The 26722-nt window shown below is 41.1% G+C and overlaps 3 protein-coding genes across 3 annotated transcripts; 1 reads left to right on the forward strand and 2 right to left on the reverse strand.

The window, feature by feature from the left end:
- Positions 1-7914, forward strand: LOC136432825 (uncharacterized). Its single transcript, XM_066424353.1, has 14 exons — positions 1-1244; positions 1536-1835; positions 2038-2293; positions 2781-2922; positions 3031-3089; positions 3450-3509; positions 3893-4019; positions 4370-4403; positions 4573-4711; positions 4915-5123; positions 5278-5355; positions 5456-5585; positions 5705-5862; positions 6045-7914. Exons 1-14 carry the CDS (start codon positions 666-668, stop codon positions 6372-6374), a joined length of 2601 nt encoding a protein of 866 aa, XP_066280450.1. The 5' UTR covers positions 1-665; the 3' UTR covers positions 6375-7914.
- LOC136432826 (uncharacterized) lies at positions 6627-8824 on the reverse strand. The gene is made up of 4 exons (XM_066424354.1): positions 8109-8824; positions 7685-7757; positions 7067-7411; positions 6627-6762 (listed from the first exon to the last, which is right to left on the reverse strand). The coding sequence occupies exons 1-4, from the start codon at positions 8395-8397 to the stop codon at positions 6627-6629; spliced, it is 843 nt and encodes a 280-aa protein (XP_066280451.1). The 5' UTR covers positions 8398-8824.
- LOC136434201 (mucin-2-like) lies at positions 8721-25495 on the reverse strand. Its single transcript, XM_066426969.1, has 21 exons — positions 25352-25495; positions 24732-24833; positions 21089-21254; positions 20583-20740; positions 19926-19967; positions 19361-19786; positions 19201-19251; positions 19006-19059; positions 18295-18345; positions 17728-18153; positions 17568-17618; positions 17373-17426; positions 16661-16711; positions 16094-16519; positions 15934-15984; positions 15739-15792; positions 14970-15020; positions 14405-14830; positions 12979-13050; positions 10760-11878; positions 8721-10114 (listed from the first exon to the last, which is right to left on the reverse strand). The coding sequence occupies exons 1-21, from the start codon at positions 25419-25421 to the stop codon at positions 8721-8723; spliced, it is 5295 nt and encodes a 1764-aa protein (XP_066283066.1). The 5' UTR covers positions 25422-25495.
- Between the last annotated feature and the right edge of the window lie 1227 nt (positions 25496-26722).

Raw genomic sequence — 26722 nt, forward strand, 5'->3', positions numbered from 1 at the left:
CAATGTTTACCGCACTCAGACGGCCCCGGTTTACTACTAGACCCCCGAGTAGACCCGGCCTCTTGTTCCAATTAACGAAATCCTTGTGGGAGCTCAGGCTGCCAGGCTAGCCCGCCCCCAGGTCATTCTCCAGACTTCCACCAGAAGCCCGGTTGAGGCTCCGCCTACCTGTCACGTGAATTTAATCTCTAGGAAATTCAGTAAAGTCTGTTGCTTAGATACAGCGCGTGTTTTCACCCAGAATTCTATGCGATTCAAGATGGTGGACTCGGTGAGGTAAATGCATTCTTCTACTGAAAACATCGCCATGTTTTGGGTCTATAATACATGCTGTTGCGTTTACCAGTCAGGAGTCAAACAGCCATGTGAATCTTCTTTCCAGTGGAAATAAGAATAAACATGCTATTTTGATATTTCCTTGTCTGGTGGGTTTTTCTGGCTAGAAATTCGACGATAACATAAGGGGGAGGGGGGCAGAAGGCAGTAATTCACGAAGATTTGGAGGGTTATACAGTGTTAGAACCCTTGTGTTTTTGAGGGTTTTAAAGTTGATGGATGGGCGAGTACCCTGTGGGCTAGCCTAGACGTGGGTGTGACGAATTGTGGAATTTTGCGCGCAAAAATGATAACGTTCATTCCGAGGCGGGCTGTGTAGAGGGAAGGCCATGATGGCAGGGCTCCCTCTCGATCCCTTCTATTTGTTGCAAAGAAATGAGATTTTGGTAGCTGAAAATAGGCAACAGGCAGTTTCATTAGCACGCCAAGAGCAGCAGTTACGACAGGTCTTTGAGGAATGCAGGAGACAGCTAGTGCAGAAGGAGGAAGAGAAGAGAGGGTTGCAGGAGGAAGTGGAGAGACTGAGGGCCCAGCTCTTGGAGAAGAGAGAGTTGGAGGAGGAAGTGGAGAGACTGAGGGCCCAGCTCTTGGAGAAGAGAGAGTTGGAGGAGGAAGTGGAGAGACTGAGGGCCCAGCTCTTGGAGAAGAGAGAGTTGGAGGAGGAAGTGGAGAGGCTGAGGGCCCAGCTCCTGCAGAGAGAACAGCAAGTTCAGGAGCCAGAGGACGGGGATGAACAGCCTAGGCGGAAAAGGGCCAGAGTCTTTGTTTCCCCTTACCCCCTGAACAACACCAAAAAGGCCTGGTCAACACTGGCACCAAAAACAATCAAGACGAAGAGGAGGAGGCTTCGGAAGGGATATTTGGAGCCATGCTTTAGCACGCTACCAAATAATATTGTGAAAGCAGATGTAAGTATTTACTATTTGCACCATGATTTATAGATCTAACGTTATAGATGTTGTTGTATTGTGATTAATGTTCTTATAACCAGGCAGATGTACTGATGAGTTACTGTGACATACAATATATTAGTGTTCTCAATCTTTTCATAGCGTTAAACCACAAAACTATCATGTCATGATATGATGAATGTACTTTTATAGTCTAAAGATAACATAGCAAAATGCAGCAGAGGTGTAGGGACTGAAAGAAATGTAATTTTTTACATGAAAATATCAATATGTACTTTTAATTTCCAGGTCACCTTCAAGACGGAGGATGGTGTTACTGTGGAGGTGGACTGGCCGATGGGTAACTTTGACCGCAGAGGTCAGCCACTTCAATCCAACCGTGTGCCGAGCCGTGGATATCGCCGCCAGACAGCTGAGACCAAAGACCTGGTCCAGTGGTGTGTGCACTACAAGGACCAGGCCACAGTCTCAGACGTCTCGTGGCACGAACTTCATATGAAGTTCAATAAGGTTATCCCTCCCCTGAGCTGGATCCAACAAGAAAGGTGGAAACAGAACGATTTCATCCCATACCAGTTGGAGGAAAATGTAAGATTTGAATTGTATGATTCTTCCATTTAACTTGAGCTTTTTTTGGCATGCATTAAAATGTATTATTCTGAGGTTGTAACTCGCCTGGATCCAAAATAGGAAACAATGAAGGTTACTTTTGAATATTCTTCAATTTCATTTAAAGATGACTGCACAACCATTGTGTATCTATAGTATGCACTGCGTATTTACTCAACAGGCGAGGGATGGAAATGGGGCGTCGAGAAGTCCGCGGGACATCATCACCCGCTATCTGATGATGCCATCCAACAGCCACCTCATTGCAGAGGATGAGCCTGTGGTCTCCTTTAGATACGGCCTTGATGGGAGACCACAGGCCAAAAACACAACAATCGGTGCGGTGATGGCCTGCATTACCCCAGTTAGGGACATAGAAGAGGCCAGGAAGGTTCCCCGCCTAGTCCGGGATGAATTCTGCGTGTTTCTGTACAGTGGTATGTATCACATGTGTAACATATATACAACATGCATTTATTCATTCATATTATCAAAAGTTGGTATCAATCGACTTATGTTTATAGAGTAGTGGATGCTACTTGAAACGTCTGACCGTTTCCAAAATCATATCCAGTTGTTTGAGTAACTAATATTTTGGCGTATGTTTATAGAGGTGAAGCATGAATGCCGAATGGCAATTTTTAGTGTAAATCTTATATTGCTGATGTTACATTGTAAAATTGGCTTTCACCAATAGAAAACATTTACTGTATATACGTGTATGATCCTGTAGTTTTCTTTTAACCAAGATTGACTTATTCACTTTTTGAAAACTATAAAAGATTTGAATTGAAGCTAAATAATTTAGTAAATAACATGCTTAAATGAAGCCTTAACCAAATTATGGAACTAGAATATGTGGAATATTGATACAGAAATTAGGTCCTGGCTATATTTGTCCCTCATTACGTATACACTTTTCAGGCAAGGAAGATTATGAGGAACAAGTCCGCGTGGGGTCACGGGTGTTCCAGGAAATGAATGACCTGCAGGAGAATGGGTTGGACTTGATCATCGGACATGATGAAGATGGCCAGGAGATAAGGAAGCATGTCAAAATCAATTGGTAAGGAGTTTTCTTTTTGGAATATGTCATCTGGTCTCTGCATTTTATCCCAGTACCCCAAACAGAAATCCACCATGTTCAAAACAACATTATATATTACCCTTATAGGTACATTGTCTCGGACTGGAAGGCTCTAGCCGAGATGATGGGGATCGTTGGGCCAACTGGTAATGTATACATTTGTTTATCTTAATAGATACCTAGTGATATTGATACTGGCACATAGCTGTACTTCTGGCTGTTTTTCAATGGCGCAGTTATTTTAATTAGCACTTGTGGGATTGGGCTGTGAATTTGGTGCTTTGATCATCATCATCATCATATCGGGCAGCTTGCCCGGACTAGGGTTGCTCTTTCCCTCCAGGCAACACGGTCCGCCATAAGTTGGTCTTTGATAGTCACCACAAAACTCTTGGAGAATGCTTTTTTTAAGTTCATAAATTACATGTCTTAAAATGCTGTAACAGTCCAAAGAATGTATCTGTAAAATAGCTATGACTGATCATTATTCATTGTGCCTTTCACAGGACACTACTTCTGCATTCTGTGCTATTGCACAAAAGACACCATCTCACAGTTCAGACAAGGTATGGGATCATTATTTGCTACATCTGCAAAATGCTGCCATTCTGCTTTCCTTACATACTAGTAAGTTACACCCCAATATCATGTGTGCTTCATGTATCAAAATGTGCCTCCCTTGGTGGAACCTTAATCAGCTAATGACTTTCTTGTATGAATGAATATTGAAAGAAGTTGCATCTTCACAACATTTGAATACAGTTGAATGTTTGGCTTATTGCTTGATGTAGTCCTTTACATAAGCATAAGCTTTCGACCTTCAATGCACTGTTGTAGTCTCATGTGTACATGTATATCAAATTACAAGTTTCTATGCTGCCAAAAGGAGCTGGTCAAAATCATAAAAAATGTGTATACCTGAATAACAATGTTTCCATTTTACTTTTAGACTACCCACTGAGAAGCCTTGAGGAGGCAAGAAGAAGCCTCGCAGACAGGCGAGATACCAGGGGGCATCGCCATCTTCCAGTGATGAAGATACCATGGGGGAATGTCATCGGTGACACCATGCACAGGTATGTACTTAAAAATGGATAAAAATTACCATTTTGCTCACTCAAAATCCTTTATTGAACAATAGGAATACAGGTTTAATAATGTCTACAACTTCTACAGATATAGATACATAAAATGTCTTTTGCTTGTGCAAATGTGCATTTGGCAATGTTTTCACTTTACCATATATCACAAGCACTTACAATGGTGGTTGAAAATTCTCTGCCATGTGACTAGGGGTCCAGTTCTCAAGGCAAAAACCTTTGCATATTACACAATCCTAGTCATACTTTATATCTGTACTTTTACAATGTTAATACATGTTCCACTTGTGTCACAAAGCCTTCTTTAAACAAGTTTTACTTTCCAGGGATCAAAGGATAGGAGGCAAGCTATTGACACAGGTAATTTTTTTTTACACTGTTAGCATATTACACATGTATAGACAACAGACAATAACGTTTCATGTATAAGTAAAGATATTCTAAATGTCACGTAAAAAAATCTTTGTAATTGTTGACAGACATGTGTTTCACTGAGCATCAAGGACAGTGTTTTTGTTTTGTACTCCAGTTCATCGGATGGTGTATTGACCAGGGTGTTACTGAATTGTTAGAGCAAGCATTCAGAGAGATAGGGATCTCAACTTTCTACATTCGTAGAGAAGCCACAAGAGAAGGGCCAAGCACCTACAAATGGAAGACTCTGTCAGGTTTGATGTTACTTCATTTTTTTAATGATCAAGAGAGCAAATTTAAAGGTGTTATCATTCACTGAAAAACATTTGGAATTATATTGATTACCTAAAAGTCATTAGCATGGCTGTGTAAATACACTACTTCTGCTAAAAGAAGATAGATGTGATAAAGTCTCAAAATAACATGTGATAACTTCAGTTCATTTTTACCTACATAGCAAAAGAGCTGAAGAAAGCTGTCAGGTTGCTGCCGGACAAGATGCCACACATCATCAAGGACATCGGCAGTGTGGGCGCGGTCCGGCGGATTGACAGCCTTACCGGCCCACAGCTAAGAACCATCCTGCGGAGCAAAGGTGTAGAGGTGCCACATGTCAACTCTGAGAGAAAGGCTCGCCTAAAGAACCTCTTAGGCGGTGCAGAAACGGTGAGCTTTTACAAATTAGATCAGTGTCATGAAGCTCCTCTTTGTTTCAAATTGCATACATACAACCCATAGCTTCTGAAAATACGGATCACAGAAAGTGTCACGATTCAATATGACAATGCTCTGACCATTCATTGTGTCCTCTACTTTGTAGGTTTCCATGCCTGGTCACGCTGGAGAGGAGGACGGGAGTCCTGAGATAAAGGTGGAGGATATTCAGAAGATTTGGAGGGTAAGTTCATATCTAATAATGATATCTGAGCTAAATGAACAGACTTTAGACAAAAACACAGTTTAAGACTTTGCTGTTGCTTACTCTACCCACTACACAGGAATTCACACGGATTACGGACATTCCCAGGAATCCTGAGCTCCACGCCTCCTACAAGGAGGCAGCAAAGGCATGGTGTGAAAACTTCCGCGACACCACCTATGTAGAAGACTGCACACCTTACATCCACTGTAAGTAATTATATGCTATTTTTACATAATGGTGAAAATATGTTGAATACCAAAAAGACCAAGTTGCCAAATAAGGTGGTTTTATTTCATCAAAAAGTTTGAAAACTATTTTTTTTCAGACCTTGGTTGCCATGCAGCAGACCAACTGGCGAATCATCCCTTTCTCCACTACATCAACTGCGAAACCATCGAAAAGAAGAACCATATACAGACCCGCCGATACCACCTGGCATCACAGAAAGGGGGAGGACGCACACGTAGCAAGTGGGCAGAGCAGGTAATTTCTACAAAATACTCCTCTCCCTGGTAAAATTCAACATTAGATGTGACTAAAGTTTTCTTCATACCTTCTTCCTGGAATTCATATTATTAAGACAACTAGAAATAATCAGGTTGGAACTTATCAAATAAATACAAGTTACATTAGAAGATCTGACTCAATCTAATCAATCTTTTCAGCTGATGCAGATGGAAAACCGGGAACTATATGCAGCACTGCATGGCATAGGCCAGAGAAAGAAGCGGAAGTACACGAAGAGGGCACAGCCCCAGGACCCTGACCAGGGCTATGGTAGGGCATCCAGTTCCAACAGCGAGTCAGGTAGTGACGACAGCGAGTCAGGTAGTGACGACAGCGAGTCAGGTAGTGACGACAGCGAGTCAGGTAGTGACGACAGCGATGATGGTGATGCTGATCAAGCCGATGCTGGTGTAGATGGTGACGAATCTGATGATGACAGAGATGATGACGATCGGATTGCATATGACGGGGAGGAGGACGACGTCTAGAGTCCAGTTGCACCTGGATGGTAGAAGAGGAGATATGATTTTAACTGCTGTAGCAACTATTATGATAGGAAAATGTGATGTGCATGTATTTATTTATCAATGTACATAGGTCAGTTAGCATAGCACTTACAGCCATAGCACCAGTTTTTGTTTTTGTGCAAACTGGATTAACTTGAGCAGAATTGTACTCCCCTTCATCTAAATGACTTAACATTGTGAAATGAAAGGTTAGTGAGTACATACCTGATTGGCTTACATCAGCCCTGTCACCCAGTGGCCTCTTCTCCTAGTGAAGGTGAAGTGGAGCTCAGGCTCTCCAACCATGTAGCTTACTGCAGGGGAGCAAACCTCTGGACGGGCATCACCAGAGTCCTCAGCCCAGTTGCACCTGCAGATTTAATACCAGCACATGAGAGTCTTTAATGGTCTTTTTATTTATTTTAGAATGTTGATGATGTGTATATATTCTTCTTCTTTGTGCAATAATTTGTCTATTAATTATGACATTATGAATCATTTGTTTGAAAAGTGATGTTTCGTTCATCATGACTGGTAGAAAATGTTTTGAATATGCAATACTAAATGGAGTTCTGATCTGTCATGATTCACCCATAATTAGGTCAGTTTGCTCAAAAGTTCTAAACAAAGATATTACGGTGATAGAAGTGACAAGAATTCACAAGTAATAGTACCTTGGGCAGTCCCTATGGGAGAACATCTCCCTTTTCTTGTATCCCCAGGATATGCGTAGTCCCTCTGCCCTCACCACACGACACACAGTGTTGGTATCAAAGGTGCGCACATCCCAGTTGTCCCCTAGGATGGCGTCTACCTCCCCCATGTTCTCTGCTGGCACTGTAATGGCCCGTCCTCCAAAACAATTCTCCAGAGGCTTCTCCTCCAACAATTCCTGGCACACAGGCAGTGACACCTGCTGGAGAAAGAGGCCCCTGAAGTTTGCTTTGGAGAATGGGACCACAACCATCACCTGCCTGACATGTCCTAGTGTGCGTGATGCGGTGTACCGGTACCCAAGGCTGTTTGGAAGAGAGTGAAATATCTGAGATTACTTGAACTGGAGTACATGTTGTAAATTTAAGTGCGTTATATTTATGATCAATCAATTTTCTATGATGTAAGAGCTGATGCGAGCATACCACTCCTTGCTTTATCATGTACCACCCCTTTTGAAAAAAAAAAACTGGTTGATAATGGAAATGTTGACTGAGAGTATCAATTAGGTTGCGAAAGTACTACCAAAAAATATCATTATCATCCTGATCAAACCATTTATCAGAATATTAACTTACTTGTCAAATATCTGTTGTCGAAGGACACGCAGCTCGCGATGTTGGCTAAGCTGCATCTGTTGTTCCTTGAAAACTGAAATTGAAGTGTAGAAATCTGTCAAGAAACTTGAAGCCACAAACAAGTATATAGAATAGTGAATATGATGATGATGATGATGGTACAGGGAAAAACTGTGGAAACTGGTTTTGTCATAGTTGATCATTCGATATTAAACTCATGTATTGCCTTGTGACATAAGGTTGTTCTTTGCTTGAGTAAGTTAAACCCTGGTAATATCTCAGATAAGCAGGACATATGTAATTAAGTTCAGTAACATGTTATTCAATATGCGGTCCTCATTATGTAATGTGTTGAGCAGATTCACATCTGGCATCAGGGGGGGGGTATCAGTTTAATGCTTGCATCGTCAGACAGAGGACTTACCTTTCATGCTTGGATTGCAGCAGTTTCGCTGAAGCACTGCTCGTAGCTCAGCATTAAGCCGAAGGTCAACGACACTGTTTGGCCAGGTCCGGGTGGTTGGTGCCCATTTGACCTCAACATGATGTTCATCCACCCTCCGCACGACTTCAAGGATTGGCCACTTATCCGAGTCTACTTGTGGTGTTCGTCTCTCAGATCTAGACGTAGGCAGGGTCCAGCCCTGGCCATACACGAAGTCATCCTTGTGAGAGGATGTCCTAGATCTTTTAGACCTTCTTGGATGATCCATGATACCTTGTTATTCTGAGTTTCTGAAGACTGTTTTGGTGACTCCAGACGAAAAACACATGTGTGCTTCGCGCGCTTTTGGTGACCTGACCTTTGACCAGTTTGGGTCAAGTCTTTTTTTACATTCAAAACTAAGTATAATCAGCTCATCATGATTGAATAAGGCGTTTTAATGCATAAAACCTAATTTGTTCACTTTCTACCTCTTGTACATATCCTATTTTCGCACAAACAGGGAAGATATACGTCTTTTCCTTCTAGATGACATCATGGTAGGAAAATACCAACAGATTCCAGATGTAGAACCCAGGCCTGGCGGACCTGTCAAATTAGCGCGCCCTGAACGGCAGCCTGGACAGATTCCCCGCCCTGATCAGGCCCTGCTGGGACACACAGTGTGCCAGCCCCAACTAGGATAGTGGGGCCTTGTAACATTGTAATGGTCATCGATGCCGTGGAAGGTTTACTTCTTGTTGTTACCAATGGAGTGGAGGGTTTACTTGTTGTTGTCGACAACGGCGTTGGGGAAGGACTAGGAGATGGTGTTACGATGTTGGTAGTGGATTTTGGTCTTGTTGTTGTCAATGGCGTAGAGAGTTTAGACGTTGTTGTTGCCTGTGGTGTAAGGGAGGGACTAGGAGATGGTGTTACGATCTTGGTAGTGGATGTTGGTCTTGTAGTTGCCAATGGCGTAGAAATTTTAGACGTTGTTGTTGCCTGTGGTGTTGTTGAGGGACTAGGATATGGTGTAATGATCTTGGTTGTGGACTTTGCTTTTGTTGTTGCCAATGGCGTAGAAAGTTTAGAAGTTGTTGTCGCCAATGGTGTTGGAGACGGACTAGCACTAGGTAATGGTGTTACGGTCTTGGTGGTAGATTTTGGTCTTGTTGTTGTCAGTGGTGTTGGAGAGGCACTAGGAGATGGCGTAACGATCTTGGTTGTAGATTTTGGCCTTGTAGTTGCCAATGGTGTAGAAGGCCTAGACGTTGTTGTCGCCATTTGTGTTGGAGAGGGACTTGGTGATGGTGTAAAGATCTTGGTTGTAGACTTTGCTTGTGTTGTTGCCAATGGCGTAGAGAGTTTAGCACTAGGAGATGGTGTTACGATCTTGGAAGTAGATTTTGGTCTTGTTGTTGCCAATGGCGTAGAAGGTTTAGACGTTGTTGTTGCCTGTGGTGTTGGGGAGGGACTAGGAGATGATGTTACGATCTTGGAAGTAGATTTTGGTCTTGTTGTTGCCAATGGCGTAGACAGTTTAGACGTTGTCGTTGCCTGTGGTGTTGGGGAGGGACTAGGAGATGGTGTTACGATCTTGGTAGTGGATTTTGGTCTTGTAGTTGCCAATGGCGTAGACAGTTTAGACGTTGTTATTGCCTGTGGCGTTGGGGAGGGACTCTGTGGTGGTGGAACGATCTTGGTTGTAGACTTTGCTTTTGTTGTTGCCAATGGCGTAGAAAGTTTCGACGTTGTGGTCGCCAATGGTGTTGGGGAGGGACTGGAACTAGGTGATGGTGTTACGGTCTTGGTCGTAGATTTTGGTCTTGTTGTTGCCAATTGCGTAGAAGGTTTAGACGTTGTTGTCGCCAGTGGTGTTGGGGAAGAAGTAGGAGTTTTTGTTGTCATCAATGGTGTAGGAGACGGGCTTGAAGATGTTGTCGCTGCCAATGGCGTAGGGGAGAAACTTGGAGACGGTGTTATGTTCTTTGTAGTGGTTTTGACTGTGGGAAACAATGTTTTGTTAACAGTAGTCGGAATACTTGTTGTCTCTATATCAAGACTAGTGGAAAAAACTTCTTCAGCCGTTGTAGATATAGGAGCTAATGTCTGTATCGTAGATGGAAATGGAGTAGTCATGTCACTTGTTGGGGGAGCTGTAGTGTGAAGAGAAGTGGGGATAGCTGATGTCTTGATAGTGGTTGGTGGGGCTGTAGTCTCTATCGTAGTTGGAATAGCCGTAGTCTTAATAGTAGTGGAAAAAATCGTTGTTTTGACAGTAGCAAGTGGGACTGTCATATCAATTGTGGTGAGTGGAACTGTTGTCTGCCCAGTAGTAAGAAGAGCTGTTGTCCCAATAGTTGTTGGGAAGGCTGTTGAAGGCTCCACAGTAGTTTGTGGGGCTGTTGTCTCGACAGTGCTAGGTGGGGCTGTCGTGTCAATAGCAGTAGGGAGAGCTGTTGTCTTGATAGTAGTTGGGAAAGTTGTTGTTTTGATAGTAGTTAGTTGGGCTGTTGTCTTGATACTAGTGGAAGGGGCTGTTGTGTCAATAGTAGGTGGAGCTGTTGTCTCTATTGTAGAGAATGTGGCTGTCGTCTCGATAGTAGGGATTGGAGTTTGTTCCATAGTAGTGAGTGGGATCGTCTTACCAGTTGTCAGGAGGTTTATTGTAGAAGTGGCCTGAGACGTAGTTTCTACAGTAGGGGGTGGCCCCGTTGTCTCTATAGTAGTGGGCGGGGCTGTCGTCTCGATAGTACTAAGTGAAGCTGTTGCCTCGACAGAAGTAGGTGAAACTGACGTCTCGATAGTAGTAGGTGGAGTTGTTGTGCCGATTGTTGTAGGTGGAGCTGTTGTGTCCATAGTAGTAAAGAGAGCTGTTGTCTCAATACTAGTGGGTGGCACTGTTGTTTCTTTACTGGTGGGTGGAGCTGTTGTCTCAACAGTAGTAGGTGGGGCTGTTACCTCGATAGTGGTGAGTAAGGATGTTGCCTCGACCGTAGTGGAAGGGGCTGTCGTGTCGATTGTAGTAGGTGGAGTCGGCTCCATAGTAGTAGATGGAACTGTTGTCTCGATGTTAGTGGGTGGCACTGTTGTTTCTTTACTGGTGGGTGGAGCTGTTGTCTCAACAGTAGTAGGTGGGGCTGTTGTCTCGACAGTGGTGCGTAAGGATGTTACCTCCACCGTAGTGGAAGGAGCTTTCGTCTCGATAGTAGTAGGTGGAGCTTTCGTCTCGATAGTAGTAGGTGGAGCTGTTGTCTCAATAGTAGTAGGTGGAACTGTTGTCTCGATGTTAGTGGGTGGCACTGTTGTTTCTTTACTGGTGGGTGGAGATGTTGTCTCTACAGTAGTAGGTGGGTCTATTGTCTCGGTAGTGGTGAGTAAAGATGTTCCATCGACAGTAGTGGTTGGTCCTGTTGTGTCTTTATTGGTGGGTAGGGCTGTTGTCTCTTTACTGGTGGGTGGGACTGTTGTCTCAATAGTAGTGGGTGGGACTGTTGTCTCGATAGTGGGGGGCGAAGTTCTTGCCTCGGCATCAGTGGTTAGAGCTGTTGATTCGATAGTAGTGGGTGGAGGTGTCGTCTCGATGGTAGTTAAGGAAGGCATTGTGTCTATAGTGGTAGGGATAGCAGTTGTCTCTGTTCCGGTAGCACTAAGCAAGGCTGTTGTATCAATAGTAGTAAATGGGACTGTAGTCTCGGCAGTAGTTAGTGGAGCTGTTGTTTCAATGGTGATGAGTGGAGCTGTTGTTTCAATGGTGATGAGTGGGGCTGTTGTTTGAAAGGTAGTAGAAAACAATGATCTTCAAAAAACACTCTATATAGTAGCGGAAGACACTGTCGACGTTATACTAATAGTTGAGACAGGAGGTAATGCCTGTCGGGTAGTAGAGTGGTAGCGTTGTCACTTGTCAGACAGGCCGTTGTCTCCACAGCATTGTGTCATCTTAACTAGTGGGGGAGTTAGCTATTTATCGGTAATACGTGGCTTGGAAGGAATGTCATGCTCATGCAGGCAGTAATGTAGAGAGCTGCTATCTTTATGGTAGCGGGAAGGGATGTTGCTTGGACATGTAATGGGTGTAGCTGTGGACTTAGCTGTCAGTGAAGGTTTTGTGTCGATGGTGTTGAGCGAGGTGTTGTCCGGCGCATGTTGGCATGTGCGAAACTGTCATATCAATAGTAGCTTACAAAGGCTCCACCTTGAATGCGAGAAGATTGCAGGCGTCGTAAAGAATGGAAAAGATGATGGCATGAGATCGCCCCAAATTGTAAAGTTAACCAAGATATTCTAACCTCCTTGGACAAAGCATGGAGGTTAAATGCAGACTGTACTAAACTGTATTTAATCTCCTGGGTAAAGGAAGCTTGCTGCTTTATGTACCACTCAGCAAGGAAATAGCATACAGTCGAGATAAGTATAGCTTGATCAGTTGTTGCATGTATATCACAGAGCCAGAAAAAAGGCACCTTTTCCCGACTACGACGTAAAACCACAAGTCTCATCGGGAGGGACAAAACAATATAAAACAGTAAGCTCGATAGACTTTCGCAAGATCACATAAACAAATCTTCTGTAGACTACAAGATAGCTCCACTCGTCATTATTTGACAGATCTTAGGATCTCTGATATTCGAACACTTCTAACGTTAGTTCTATATTCGATTCAATGTAAAAGAAATGCTGAAATCACTGGACCATTCCTTATTTTGCTTCGATGTAAACTATAAAGGCAAATTTTCAAAAGACTTTGGATAAATGAGTATGCACAGTGTCAGCCACAGCGACAAGTGGTATTTTTATTACGCAATTATCTCGTTTGAACAAATGTATCCTGTTAGCGGTAACGATATTGGTAAACATGACTCACTGAGGCTAGATGTTAGGACTGTCGTAGATGTTGTCATTCTTGTGGTAATGGGAGCAGTGGTAGTCATGGGGCCTGTTGAAGGGTGAAACATGAAGTGAATATAGAGTGTTTTCCTTCATTTTCCATATCAATGAAGCAGGTAGGTGCTGGCTGCCACGACGGAATCGCTATTTGTATTACTTTGCATCGTAGTTGAATCGTGCACAGCATTTTTTAGTTTAGTCGGCAGGATTATAAGTGCCCTTCTGGTATTCTGTTTTTGATCTTCTTTGTCCACATTATTCAAGAGTGTTAGATGATCTTTAAAATGTCCAAAAATGATTGAGACATAATTGACTGAAAGGGAAATAGAGACACCAACATGTCGACAGGAACAGCGATGGCTTCATATGAAAGTGCTCTACCAACTTACATCAACTGTTCGTCATGAAGTAGCATGATAACATTACCATATCCCATTTCTCTAATTAAGTCTTGGGAATCGATAAATACATGACCCAGAATTGTTTTTCATCCGAAATGAAAACACAAACAAGACGTTACCAAAGCTATGCCCTGAAAATGAAAAAGACGAACAAACATATTAAGATAATCCAACTATTTAGCTAATTTATCAAGTAGAGTCAATTCCATGTCACCGAGAGGGTTTTCAGATGATATTGCTAATAAGTTTGAACAATTTTAGAGAAAAGACTATTTCAGTCAAAATAATTCCAGATCGTTCAAACAATTAGAAATGAAAGTTTGAACATGTTTGAACTCATCTATATATTTTGGAAATATCATGAAAGTATTTGCACAAATATCTCTTTATTTAGAACAGTTTTCAAAGATCTGTGTGATTGTTCTACTGTTGGAACATGTTCCAACATTTTGCATCATTCTCAAAATGGTAGATTTGGGTTATTGCCCCCATAAAAGTAGGTGCTAATCACGCTCTATTGTCTGCCTCTGTATATTTTTAGATTTCACGTGTGGACACTGGCAACTCTTTTGTCTTTAGGTGTCTATGCATGGTACCTTGGCCTAATCCCCTATACTTTGAAGGGATGTGTGAATTGCCCTGTTCCCAGCCCACTGACCCAGTTATATCATATTTGTAGAATGTTGGAACATGTTCAAACAAATGATCAATCTGTGTTGCAACAGTTTAGAAACTAATACAAATAATGTGTTCAATGTTGGAAATGTGTTTAACCTGTTGGAACACAGCAGAAAATATTTAGAACATCAAATAAATGTTGGAAATTGTTCTTAACAGTTACTTATCTCACATAGATTGTTACAAAGGTTTTGTAAATGTTAGAACAAAAGGCAACAAACACCCTCTCGGTAATGTAGAATTGACTCTAGGACCTTATATGAAATATTGCTAAACAATGGAATTGGCGAAGGAAAAACAACCGAAAATGTATTCTCGACTTACCAATCTGACAAATGTAGTGTGGTGTTGTTGCCCGACAGTTCTCCAACACCCAGCTGTAGTTATGATGCGAAGACATGGTCACGCAGTTGTAAGGAACTGACACGTGGGTGACGTTTTGGTCAGCTGCCCACTCATCAAAGTCGTCTGGCAGCGGCGTTAGACTTTCCTCGGCGTAGATCCAATGTTGATGTTCCGGATGATGAATGAGACCAATCCAAAAGTGTTTGTCGTCGAATTGGGGATAGAGTTCTAGTTGTGACACCAGGAACTGGTGTATTTGGTTGTTGGTAACTAAGACTGGTGTTGCATTAAACTGTTGACAGTCTGTTTTGAGGTACGATCTGTAGTCGGTTGGTCTTGCAGAAAAGATGTAGCAAATGCCGTTGTAGTCTGCACTAGCTGTTAACACTGGAGACCGCGCACAGCCTGGAGAATATATCGTTTACACAATATTTGATTTGTGCATCCTTTCCCACAAAAAGAAAGCAAACTCTAATGAAACTGTACGTGCAAAAGATTTACTTTGTATTAGCATCATCAGGACGTATAATGAAGAATGTCTTACCTGGAGGGAAGGTAGGAACAGGCCGCGAAGGAGTTGTCTGTAAAGTTGGAGCTTGGGGGAAAAAACACCTATATTACTAGATCTGTATGGATTTTTTTCAATAAGTATATCGTGTCTGCGTAGGCATGTCTGACGTAACTATCAAGATTTTAGTGCTAGACCTTGCAATTTATACATAAAGCTGTCGATGCAGGGGCAATGTCTCTCTGATGACACACTACTAGCAAGTGCGACCTTTAGCGGTTGTAGTTACTATCACAATGATTAACGTTCAGATAAGAACATACAAGATAAAACTTTTGATTGACGTCCTTTGCATTTCTAATGAAGTAGGATTGCACAAATTCGTTATCACAAAGGTAGCATTTGCTCCATTTTCTAATGAAGTAGGATTGCACAAATTCGTTATCACAAAGGTAGCATTTGCTCCATATAGTTTCATTTTTGACAAGTTGAACTTAACAGTTAAACAAATCATCAAGTGCAAACTACTACATCGTTTGGCATGACGAATTGTACCAACAAAACGTATCAACTATAGGTCAACTTCATGGAAATCAAATTGGACACAACTGTGATCATTACAACAATGTCATTATAGGTGAATTGTATTACTAGAAATCCTTGACAGATCACCTTCAACATTAGTGTAATTCTGTCAAGTGAGTCAAGTTTTTTTAACAATTCTCTTAAAAGATTGAGATTTGGCTGAGATGAAAGGTATACGCATAGAAAAGACAATGAAAAGTGAATGATGAAACTTGCTTACTGCTTGTCAAAGTTGACACTCTTCCAGTGGTCGAAGTATTAGTTGTCAGATTACCTGTTAAGAAGTGAAAACATGATAAGTGACAATTATGTCCTGAATTAAAGTCATCACCACATCTCAAACTGGTAAGATCTAGCTGAAGTGAAAAATCTCGAAGGAAAGATGGAAGGATAGATGACAACAAAACTTGCTTACTGATCAAAGATGACGTTCTTGTAGTAGTTGGGGCAATTGTAGTCAACGGAGCTGTAGAAAAATTAATATAAAAATTGAATTCTTTACAAGTTCACAACGATGTCTCAGCTACATGGGAAGGGAATCATATAAGTCACCTGTAGAGGTATTCTCGACTTACCAATCTGACAAATGTAGTGTGGTGTTGTTGCCCGACAGTTCTCCAACACCCAGCTGTAGTTATGATGCGAAGACATGGTCACGCAGTTGTAAGGAACTGACACGTGGGTGACGTTTTGGTCAGCTGCCCACTCATCAAAGTCGTCTGGCAGCGGCGTTAGACTTTCCTCGGCGTAGATCCAATGTTGATGTTCCGGATGATGAATGAGACCAATCCAAAAGTGTTTGTCGTCGAATTGGGGATAGAGTTCTAGTTGTGATACCAGGAACTGGTGTATTTGGTTGTTGGTAACTAAGACTGGTGTTGCATTAAACTGTTGACAGTCTGTTTTGAGGTACGATCTGTAGTCGGTTGGTCTTGCAGAAAAGATGTAGCAAATGCCGTTGTAGTCTGCACTAGCTGCTAACTCTGGAGCCCGCGCACAGCCTGGAGAAGATATCGTTTACACAATATTTGATTTGTGCATCCTTTCCCGCAAAAAGAAAGCAAATACTCTAATGAAACCATTCGTGCAAAAGATTTACTTTGTATTAGCATCATCAGGACGTATAATGAAGAATGTCTTACCTGGAGGGAAGGTAGGAACAGGCCGCGAAGGAGTTGTCTGTAAAGTTGGAGCTTGGAGAAAAAAAACACCTATATTACTAGATCTGTATGGATTTTTTCAATAAGTATATCGTGTCTGCGTAGGCATGTCTGACGTAACTATCAAGATTTTAGTGCTAGACCTTGCAATTTATACATAAAGCTGTCGATGCAGGGGCAATGTCTCTCTGATGACACACTACTAGCAAGTGCGACCTTCAGCAGTTGTAGTTACTATCACAATGATTAACGTTCAGATAAGAACACACAAGATAAAACTTTTGATTGACGTCCTTTGCATTTCTAATGAAGTAGGATTGCAAGGATTCGTTATCACATAGGTAGCATTTGCTCCATATAGTTTCATTTTTGACAAGTTGAACTTAACAGTTAAACAAATCATCAAGTGCAAACTTCTACATCGTTTGGCATGACGAATTGTACCAACGAAACGTATCAACTATAGGTCAACTTCATGGAAATCAAATTGGACACAACTGTGATCATTACAACAATGTCATTATAGGTGAATTGTATTACTAGAAATCCTTGACAGATCACCTTCAACATTAGTGTAATTCTGTCAAGTGAGTCAAGTTTTTTTAACAATTCTCTTAAAAGATTGAGATTTGGCTGAGATGAAAGGTATACGCATAGAAAAGACAATGAAAAGTGAATGATGAAACTTGCTTACTGCTTGTCAAAGTTGACACTCTTCCAGTGGTCGAAGTATTAGTTGTCAGATTACCTGTTAAGAAGTGAAAACATGATAAGTGACAATTATGTCCTGAATTAAAGTCATCACCACATCTCAAACTGGTAAGATCTAGCTGAAGTGAAAAATCTCGAAGGAAAGATGGAAGGATAGATGACAACAAAACTTGCTTACTGATCAAAGATGACGTTCTTGTAGTAGTTGGGGCAATTGTAGTCAACGGAGCTGTAGAAAAATTAATATAAAAATTGAATTCTTTACAAGTTCACAACGATGTCTCAGCTACATGGGAAGGGAATCATATAAGTCACCTGAAGAGGTATTCTCGACTTACCAATCTGACAAATGTAGTGTGGTGTTGTTGCCCGACAGTTCTCCAACACCCAGCTGTAGTTATGATGCGAAGACATGGTCACGCAGTTGTAAGGAACTGACACGTGGGTGACGTTTTGGTCAGCTGCCCACTCATCAAAGTCGTCTGGCAGCGGCGTTAGACTTTCCTCGGCGTAGATCCAATGTTGATGTTCCGGATGATGAATGAGACCAATCCAAAAGTGTTTGTCGTCGAATTGGGGATAGAGTTCTAGTTGTGATACCAGGAACTGGTGTATTTGGTTGTTGGTAACTAAGACTGGTGTTGCATTAAACTGTTGACAGTCTGTTTTGAGGTACGATCTGTAGTCGGTTGGTCTTGCAGAAAAGATGTAGCAAATGCCGTTGTAGTCTGCACTGGCTGCTAACACTGGAGACCGCGCACAGCCTGGAGAATATATCGTTTACACAATATTTGATTTGTGCATCCTTTCCCGCAAAAAGAAAGCAAATATTCTAATGAAACCGTACGTGCAAAAGATTTACTTCGTATTAGCATCATCAGGACGTATAATGAAGAATGTCTTACCTGGAGGGAAGGTAGGAACAGGCCGCGAAGGAGTTGTCTGTAAAGTTGGAGCTTGGAGAAAAAAAACACCTATATTACTAGATCTGTATGGATTTTTTCAATAAGTATATCGTGTCTGCGTAGGCATGTCTGACGTAACTATCAAGATTTTAGTGCTAGACCTTGCAATTTATACATAAAGCTGTCGATGCAGGGGCAATGTCTCTCTGATGACACACTACTAGCAAGTGCGACCTTCAGCAGTTGTAGTTACTATCACAATGATTAACGTTCAGATAAGAACACACAAGATAAAACTTTTGATTGACGTCCTTTGCATTTCTAATGAAGTAGGATTGCACAAATTCGTTATCACAAAGGTAGCATTTGCTCCATATAGTTTCATTTTTGACAAGTTGAACTTAACAGTTAAACAAATCATCAAGTGCAAACTACTACATCGTTTGGCATGACGAATTGTACCAACAAAACGTATCAACTATAGGTCAACTTCATGGAAATCACATTGGACACAACTGTGATCATTACAACAATGTCATTATAGGTGAATTGTATTACTAGAAATCCTTGACAGATCACCTTCAACATTAGTGTAATTCTGTCAAGTGAGTCAACTTTTTTAACAATTCTCTTAAAAGATTGAGATTTGGCTGAGATGAAAGGTATACGCATAGAAAAGACAATGAAAAGTGAATGATGAAACTTGCTTACTGCTTGTCAAAGTTGACACTCTTCCAGTGGTCGAAGCATTAGTTGTCAGATTACCTGTTAAGAAGTGAAAACATGATAAGTGACAATTATGTCCTGAATTAAAGTCATCACCACATCTCAAACTGGTAAGATCTAGCTGAAGTGAAAAATCTCGAAGGAAAGATGGAAGGATAGATGACAACAAAACTTGCTTACTGATCAAAGATGACGTTCTTGTAGTAGTTGGGGCAATTGTAGTCGACGGAGCTGTAGAAAAATTAATATAAAAATTGAATTCTTTACAAGTTCACAACGATGTCTCAGCTACATGGGAAGGGAATCATATAAGTCACCTGTAGAGATATTCTCGACTTACCAATCTGACAAATGTAGTGTGGTGTTGTTGCCCGACAGTTCTCCAACACCCAGCTGTAGTTATGATGCGAAGACATGGTCACGCAGTTGTAAGGAACTGACACGTGGGTGACGTTTTGGTCAGCTGCCCACTCATCAAAGTCGTCTGGCAGCGGCGTTAGACTTTCCTCGGCGTAGATCCAATGTTGATGTTCCGGATGATGAATGAGACCAATCCAAAAGTGTTTGTCGTCGAATTGGGGATGGAGTTCTAGTTGTGACACCAGGAACTGGTGTATTTGGTTGTTGGTAACTAAGACTGGTGTTGCATTAAACTGTTGACAGTCTGTTTTGAGGTACGACCTGTAGTCGGTTGGTCTCGCAGAAAAGATGTAGCAAATGCCGTTGTAGTCCGCACTAGCTGCTAACTCTGGAGACCCCGCACAACCTGAGGAAGTATCGATTTAATAAGTCTGTCTGGTCTACGTCATTCCTTATCAGTATTGTCGTATATGTTTACTTCACAGGATTCAAAAGGTACGTATACATGTCTAGCAAGTGCAGTTGCGAAGTCAAGAGGGTCTTACCTGGAGGGAATGTAGCAACAGGCTGAGGAGGAGTTGTCGAGGCTGGAAAAAAAATCACAAATCTTTATGAATTGTACTTTTCACATTGTAGTTTGTGTTAAGTTAAGCCATAAAATCTTTGACGATACCGCTGTACTCTTTCAGAGTTAGCGTTAAGAGTTAAGTAGACCTTTAGCCTGCAAACAGTCTCGGGGCGTATAAGAAGTTTAAAACAAGCAATCATGGATGACAGGCTTCAATTCTGACGGCGAATGCCCTCTGGCAGAGCATTGAGAAACTGTTATATATAAAAACGCACTGAAAAAACACATACATTTTTTGTACTTCACGCCGTGAGGAGACACAATAAAATATTCGTTTGTTTGAACGTAGTATATTGAAAATGAATTGATTATACATGATACATTCTATGATCCTGTATGATATGCATCTATGTGGTGTCTTAGGTATGTGGTTATCCAACATTGCTGTGTTTGATTATGCACTAATGTATATTACAGCAATTATTATTGTTGGTCGTAGTCCGTTAGATTCGTTGCAGAACAAAAAAAGACCAATGTTTTGGCTAGTTTTTGTATCGGTATGATGTACAATCAATGTTATAGAGTTATAATGGGCCTAGGTATAGTTGAAGGGAAATAAAACAATATAGCGCACCAGGGATTTGACAGATTCCTAGTTTGGGTTTTCCACAGTCCCTGATGCCCCATCTGTGACCCCTTTCAGGGAGCAGAAGCACACAGGTTTTCGGTGGTGCTGCATTTTCTGGTTCCTCACCGCTTGCCCACTCGTTATAGCCGTCTTGAAGGGAAGTCCTATAGAGCATGATGATAATAATACAAAGTACTGTGAGTACTGGTAAATCCTTTGATATTGCACAGATAAAAAAATGAGACAAGTTTTTAACGTAAATGTAAACATGTTCCATAGTAAGCATATATGTAGGAACATAATGTTCCATTTACGTGATTATATGATAATCCTCGAATAAACTAGACGAGTGTACTTCATCTTAAAGACTTAAACAGAGCTGCAGAACATATTCATTCTTAAGCATTTCCACAATGAGTAACTTTCTTTTTCATCATTTTACCTACAGGCTATGTCCCCTGTCCATTGTAAAGATGTGATCTTCATAACTACTATCGTACTAGATGCCTAACCTTGCTTGGTCGGTGTATGCCCATCGCTGCTCGTCAGACAGGTATTCTAATCCTACCCAGAAGGTGGAACTGGCCAATTCCGTGTTTCCGGATATGGTATCTGACAGAAATGTTTGGATGCCATTGTTCGTGATGAGCGCTGGTGTGCCGCCTACGGTAGCGCAGGCTGTATGATGTAGGCAGTGTAGAGAACAATTCTGTTATGTGCAAACCAAAACTATTCTGTGGAAAGATAAAATACAATCTCCTAGAAAACGTGGGGATGGACGATCAGATGAGACTGACAGGCTTCTCTGACATTGTGACAACACATCAGCAGAAACTGGACCCAGGGAGGGGCACTACTTTACTACAAAAAATGGTCGGTTTCTATCTCGCCCTGTTTTGGGGTGAGTGACTGTCACAGAAACCCGGCAGTCAGAAAAAAAAAGTTACAATCATCCACATCAACATCTGCTTGGAGATAAGCTATGTAAGCATACAGTAAGTACATAGTTACTTTATAACCCTAACCCTCAGCTATCAAATATCCCAACACAACATACAGACAGGTAGAGAATGTAAATGGCCCTGGGGTTCATTGTCTATGCTATAAATAGCATAAGAGATGTTGGTGAACTTATATGACTAGTAACATGTTGTGGCAATACTACAGAAGTCTAATTGAAAGCCCAAACATTGCTTCAACAACTGACGCCAGGTCTTTTACTGACAATGTCTTTCCGTTGTTCCCCGACTGCTATACGTGTGCAAAATGTTGTTCAGAGCGGCTTCATTGACTTTCCGATAGTCATCATTTTCATGTGCTCGTATGACCTTGCTACTGCGCATGCATTTACCACAGGGCTGTCTTAAGCCTCTACCTACACGGACCTTTTTCTTCACTAATGTTCGGTCCTGACGTTTGGATTAATAACATTGAGTCATTTTGCTAAGCTCTGTAGTGTACACATTTACATGCATGGCCTTACTGTATGTATCAGAACCATATTCTTGTCAAACATAGTGGATTACACCAAGATGATATAGGTAAGTGAGTCATCCATTTCCTGTCTTAGGTAGGCAGGTAGTCTTGAATCGATAATATGGCAAAATCTCCTAGAAATGCGTCCTTCTTTCCTTCCCCTCGAAGCGTAATTCTCGAGACGTAGTGCTTTTTCGGTAGCTGATACTGCATTACTATTGCGGCTTCCAATTGGCTTCAACTGTAACTGCATAGCTTTTCGCGTTAATCTCAATTACAATGATCATTGTATTCGCAAAGTTATTTCATCAATTCACCATAAGAGACAGCAAGAAATCTCTTGGTGCTATTATTTTACTAGTAAGAGATTTTTAGATAGCTCTTACAGTAAACGAATGGGATAAAGGGGTGCTATCCAATGAATTTACTAGTAAGGAGGTTTTAGATGTCTCTTATAGTAAATTAATGGGATAAAGGGGTGCTACCCCATTAATTTACAAGCAAGAGATTTTTGACGTCTCTTATAGTAAACTAATGGGATAAGTGGGTGCTATCCAATTAATTCACTAATAAGAGATTTTTAGATGTCTCTTATAGTAAACTAATGGGATGAAGGGGTGCTACCCCATTAATTTACAAGCAAGAGATTTTTGACGTCTCTTATAGTAAATCAATGGGATAAGTGGGTGCTATCCAATTAATTCACTAATAAGAGATTTTTAGATGTCTCTTATAGTAAACTAATGGGATGAAGGGGTGCTATCCCATTAATTTACTAGTGAGGGATTTAATTTATTAGTAAGAGGTTTTGAAAGATTGTCATATAGTGAAATAATGGGATACGTTTTGTGACAGTCGTTATCCCGTGTAAAAGTATCTATCATGGTTTCTGATTGAAATACTTTTTTGAACTAAAGAAATGGGATAAATAGCTTGAGCTCGGGAGGAAAATTTCCTTGTTGGGATGGACAATGATATCACTCCGTCCGTCCAAAAATCTTAACTTCATTACACAAATTCTATGAAAATGTATTTTCGTAAGATGAAGATGACATATTAAACATTAAAAAATAAACAACATAAGCTCCCCAAAATGAGTGGGACGGAAAGAATTAAACCTGGACACAGCCCTGGCTAAGACTATAATGAGATTATGGCAACGTCAGATCCCATTTACTGATAGGATACTGCATTTTCCCCTTAAAAGGCTCTCATCTCACGCAAAGGTTAAGTGTTCGCGTGGATCGTGTGATCATCTCCGGTTCCAGTGGTGCAGACGTAATTGGCTTCTCAACACCTACTCTCAGATATGCTAACACTGACCTAAGGTTACAGGATGTACGTTTGAAAGGATAATATGCTTATATAACCACAAGCAGTTTTACTTTGTAGCTTTTGAGTTTACATTCCCTCATTGACTTTGAGGCCTGTTGTTCGAAGACATACTTTTCGAAAAGAACGTAATGGTTTCTTTACAAAACTTGATATACAAAATCCAATCCTCTCTCTTTTACATTGTGGAGAGATGTAGTTTGCTGTTTCATTCCTCCTCTGGCAGTAATCTCTTCAAAGAAAAAACTTTGGTCTTTCTACACCAGCTACATACCAAAAGGATTTGCACTAAAACGCAAAGGGCTCTAAACTCTTCTTAGTGCTCTTAGAAGCTTTGCATATAGTCCTTCCATTCATTAGTACAGGATGATCAGCCGTGACTTACGCAAAACTAGGATTCGGATGCCAGTTAACTTAGACCATTTTTAGAATTTGCATAATTCTTGAGAAATTGATGTAATCTATAGTTATTAATGACCTGGATTTCATAGCTTTGAAGGGTGAAAAGGAGGTAAAGACGAACATAGGTATACATTAACTGATCAAAAATTGACTAATATTTATTTATTAAACTCCACAGAATGAAATCTGAGAGGTAATGATTAACTTTTTAATAACGCAACATTCTTAGTTTTCCTTGAGTATTGAAATATGTCAGTATTCAATAAGTAGCAGTGTTTCTTTTTCGACACAACTATGCAATTGTCGACGTTTCGTCAAATTTGGCTTCCTTCCTCGGACTGAATGAACTACTTCTCCATGTGACCTTGTGAAGTAACGACAATGATGTGTGCCCGAATGTGACTCTATAGCTACTTCTCCCTGCAACTTAGTATGATTGTATCTTCACGAATCAACGCAACTAGGACAATGAGAAGTTATCCATCAAGTCCCTGAGGACACAATTTTCAGCACGTGAAGTATGTATTGATACGCAATATGATTAAACCATTTACAGAAGAGGTAGTAGTCATTGATTTCAGGTCAATGCATTTCAACTCTGCCATGCACACTAAATACTAATTCCACTAAGAACAGTCACCTTAAGAGCCCACAACACTACGTGCTCTTCCCTACCATGGTGCCACAGACGTAGCAAAATGTCAAGAAGGGCATGTACAAACATTTCTTTAACCTTCTCCCTGCTACCTTACCCCGAAGTCAGTACAAATCCTGTGCCAAAGGGTTATTTCAGGAGGGAGAGGGTTAACACAAAGGGATGTCCTTGGTCTTCTTGACAGATTGACTCACCGACGTAATATGCCACACCTTGTCAAGGGAACAAGGGCGTCACCTTGTTTAATACATTTACAGAGCTATGTTTTACCCTAGTATTTGGTAACCTACCTGTGTTGACAAACGTGTTGAAATCCACTCTTATATTGCTGAAAGCGTAGCAGACCCCATTGTATATCTCACTGTGGGTGACTCTGGAATCTTGGACGCAGCCTGTAAGAAAGAAGCAATTTTCAAATGAATGCATCCGTATATTGAAAAGATCAAGGACAATATGGTGGAACCGAATGTTTGCCAGAGAGACCATGTACTTCATAATCACAAACGCAACGCAAAATAATGAGATCTGAATGTAACAGCAACAAAAATTGGCAACAATAACATTGATAGCAGAGTATTAAGTTCTCACATGGGCACCCAATACTGATAACCAACATGACGACAACAACAACCAAACTCAGGCACCTTATGTTCCCACCAGCGACCGTAAAATCACACCAGCAAGGCCCTACACTGAAACCAACTTTGTCACAGTTTGATCATTCTGAACTTCTCTTGGGGGGGGGGGGATATTCTTCAAGTTCCATACAACACTGTGTTTTGGTATTGTGATTCGGTAAACTGCGTTTCATAACTTCTGTTCTTTGACTATAGTCTTCTAGCTTTTGTCCGATTGTACCTCAATAATGATACTAGTGGTAATCATGTCCATTCATCCATGTTATACTAACCTGTTGAAAGGGTGACCTCCACAATCAGCAGAAGTATCCTCAAGAAACAGTATGTTCTTGCGACAAACATTTGAAGTCTCTGTCTTTCCCTCGCACACACTGGGCTGTACAGAAAGCGAGATAGTTTCCTCAATTATAGCTCTTTACAAATTAGGATTGGTTCATTTGTGCTTGGTGACGAATTTCACAGGGCGTGTGACGAGTACCGCAAATACAGCTCCGGGCTATATAGCGTCATAACTTACCTTGTAGTTTTAAGTGTTGAACGAAAACATGTTTATATGAGGTAGAGATCCCTAACTTGACGAAGCATTCTTACTACAGTATCTGTATCACTTGATCAAAGATTTTTTACAACATATGACTGAAGAACAGGCAGTTGTTTTGACATGACAAAACGATGTGATCTGTTAATCTGTGCATAGAATTGGTCATTCCAAGGTTACTCAATTAGCGACAACCCATCTGCGTAGAAACAACCTAAATTGTTTGAGGTTGAGTCAACAGGGGTAGTCCGACCGGTAAGGCACTGAATCATTAACTGTTCTTAAAGGGGGAGGGGGGCAACCATTTACCCATCCTTTTCAAAAGGGAGAAGGGGGCACCTATCACATTCAAGGGGGAGGGGCACCCATTTCAGGAAGGTCAGGCGAGGTTAGGCTAAAAGAATTTCACTGTTGCTGCTACAGGTAATCTTTGTTATAAGTAAATTTTATCTGTGGAACCGTAGACATACTATGACAAGTCTCGAAATGATATATTACCCAGTAGGTAACTTAAGCCAAAATCTAGGTTGCCCAGCAACATTTCAAGTTGTCCAAGTTTAAAGGCCCTGATGACTAAAATCAGCATATTAACCGTTACCAAGGATTATAAACTGATAAATAAACAAGCCCTAAAATAGATTATATTACAAAGTACGGGGTTGCGTCATTTCGTACCCGCTGGAGATTTGATGTAATAGCATCAAATTTCGTACCTTTTTTTTCAAAACTAGAAAGATGTTATGGAACAATCCGTAAAAGACAGAATGACACTCTCTAAGTATCAAAGTCACAAGAAGTTACGAAAAGGTTTTAGGGTTGATACTAATAACCCTCTGAGTTTCTATATGGGTAACCCCCGGATATTGTCCCACCGGACAAATCTTTCTTTTTCACCTTGAAGGCGTTGTCTGTCAGTAACGCTTCTGTCATCTGAGCAAATGTCATAGTCCATCTGATACATTTTCATCTGGGGAAAATTTTGCGTCATTATTTACCACCCTTACTCCCACCCTTCGTCCTGATGTCTAGTTCGTCCCTTACCTACGTTGATATCGCGTACACGTATGACGCTTTTAGACGTCAAAAGAAATTGGCAAAATAGTTA

The sequence above is a fragment of the Branchiostoma lanceolatum genome, chromosome 4, assembly GCF_035083965.1.
Source record: "Branchiostoma lanceolatum isolate klBraLanc5 chromosome 4, klBraLanc5.hap2, whole genome shotgun sequence".
NCBI lineage: Eukaryota > Metazoa > Chordata > Leptocardii > Amphioxiformes > Branchiostomatidae > Branchiostoma > Branchiostoma lanceolatum.

Coding starts and splice junctions, on each gene's coding strand:
- LOC136432825 (XM_066424353.1), top strand. CDS start 666: ATGATGGCAGGGCTCCCTCTCGATCCCTTCTATTTGTTGCAAAGAAAT. Junction 4,020..4,369: donor ATCGGTGACACCATGCACAG/GTATGTACTTAA, acceptor TTTACTTTCCAG/GGATCAAAGGATAGGAGGCA. Junction 4,404..4,572: donor GAGGCAAGCTATTGACACAG/GTAATTTTTTTT, acceptor TTTGTACTCCAG/TTCATCGGATGGTGTATTGA.
- LOC136432826 (XM_066424354.1), bottom strand. CDS start 8,397: ATGGATCATCCAAGAAGGTCTAAAAGATCTAGGACATCCTCTCACAAG. Junction 7,412..7,684: donor CGACAACAGATATTTGACAA/GTAAGTTAATAT, acceptor TCTTCCAAACAG/CCTTGGGTACCGGTACACCG. Junction 6,763..7,066: donor TCCCATAGGGACTGCCCAAG/GTACTATTACTT, acceptor TTAAATCTGCAG/GTGCAACTGGGCTGAGGACT.
- LOC136434201 (XM_066426969.1), bottom strand. CDS start 25,421: ATGTTTGTCGCAAGAACATACTGTTTCTTGAGGATACTTCTGCTGATT. Junction 15,793..15,933: donor AAGAACGTCATCTTTGATCA/GTAAGCAAGTTT, acceptor ACTTCTTAACAG/GTAATCTGACAACTAATACT. Junction 11,879..12,978: donor AGTCCTAACATCTAGCCTCA/GTGAGTCATGTT, acceptor TTCAAACAACAG/CCCCACTCATCACCATTGAA.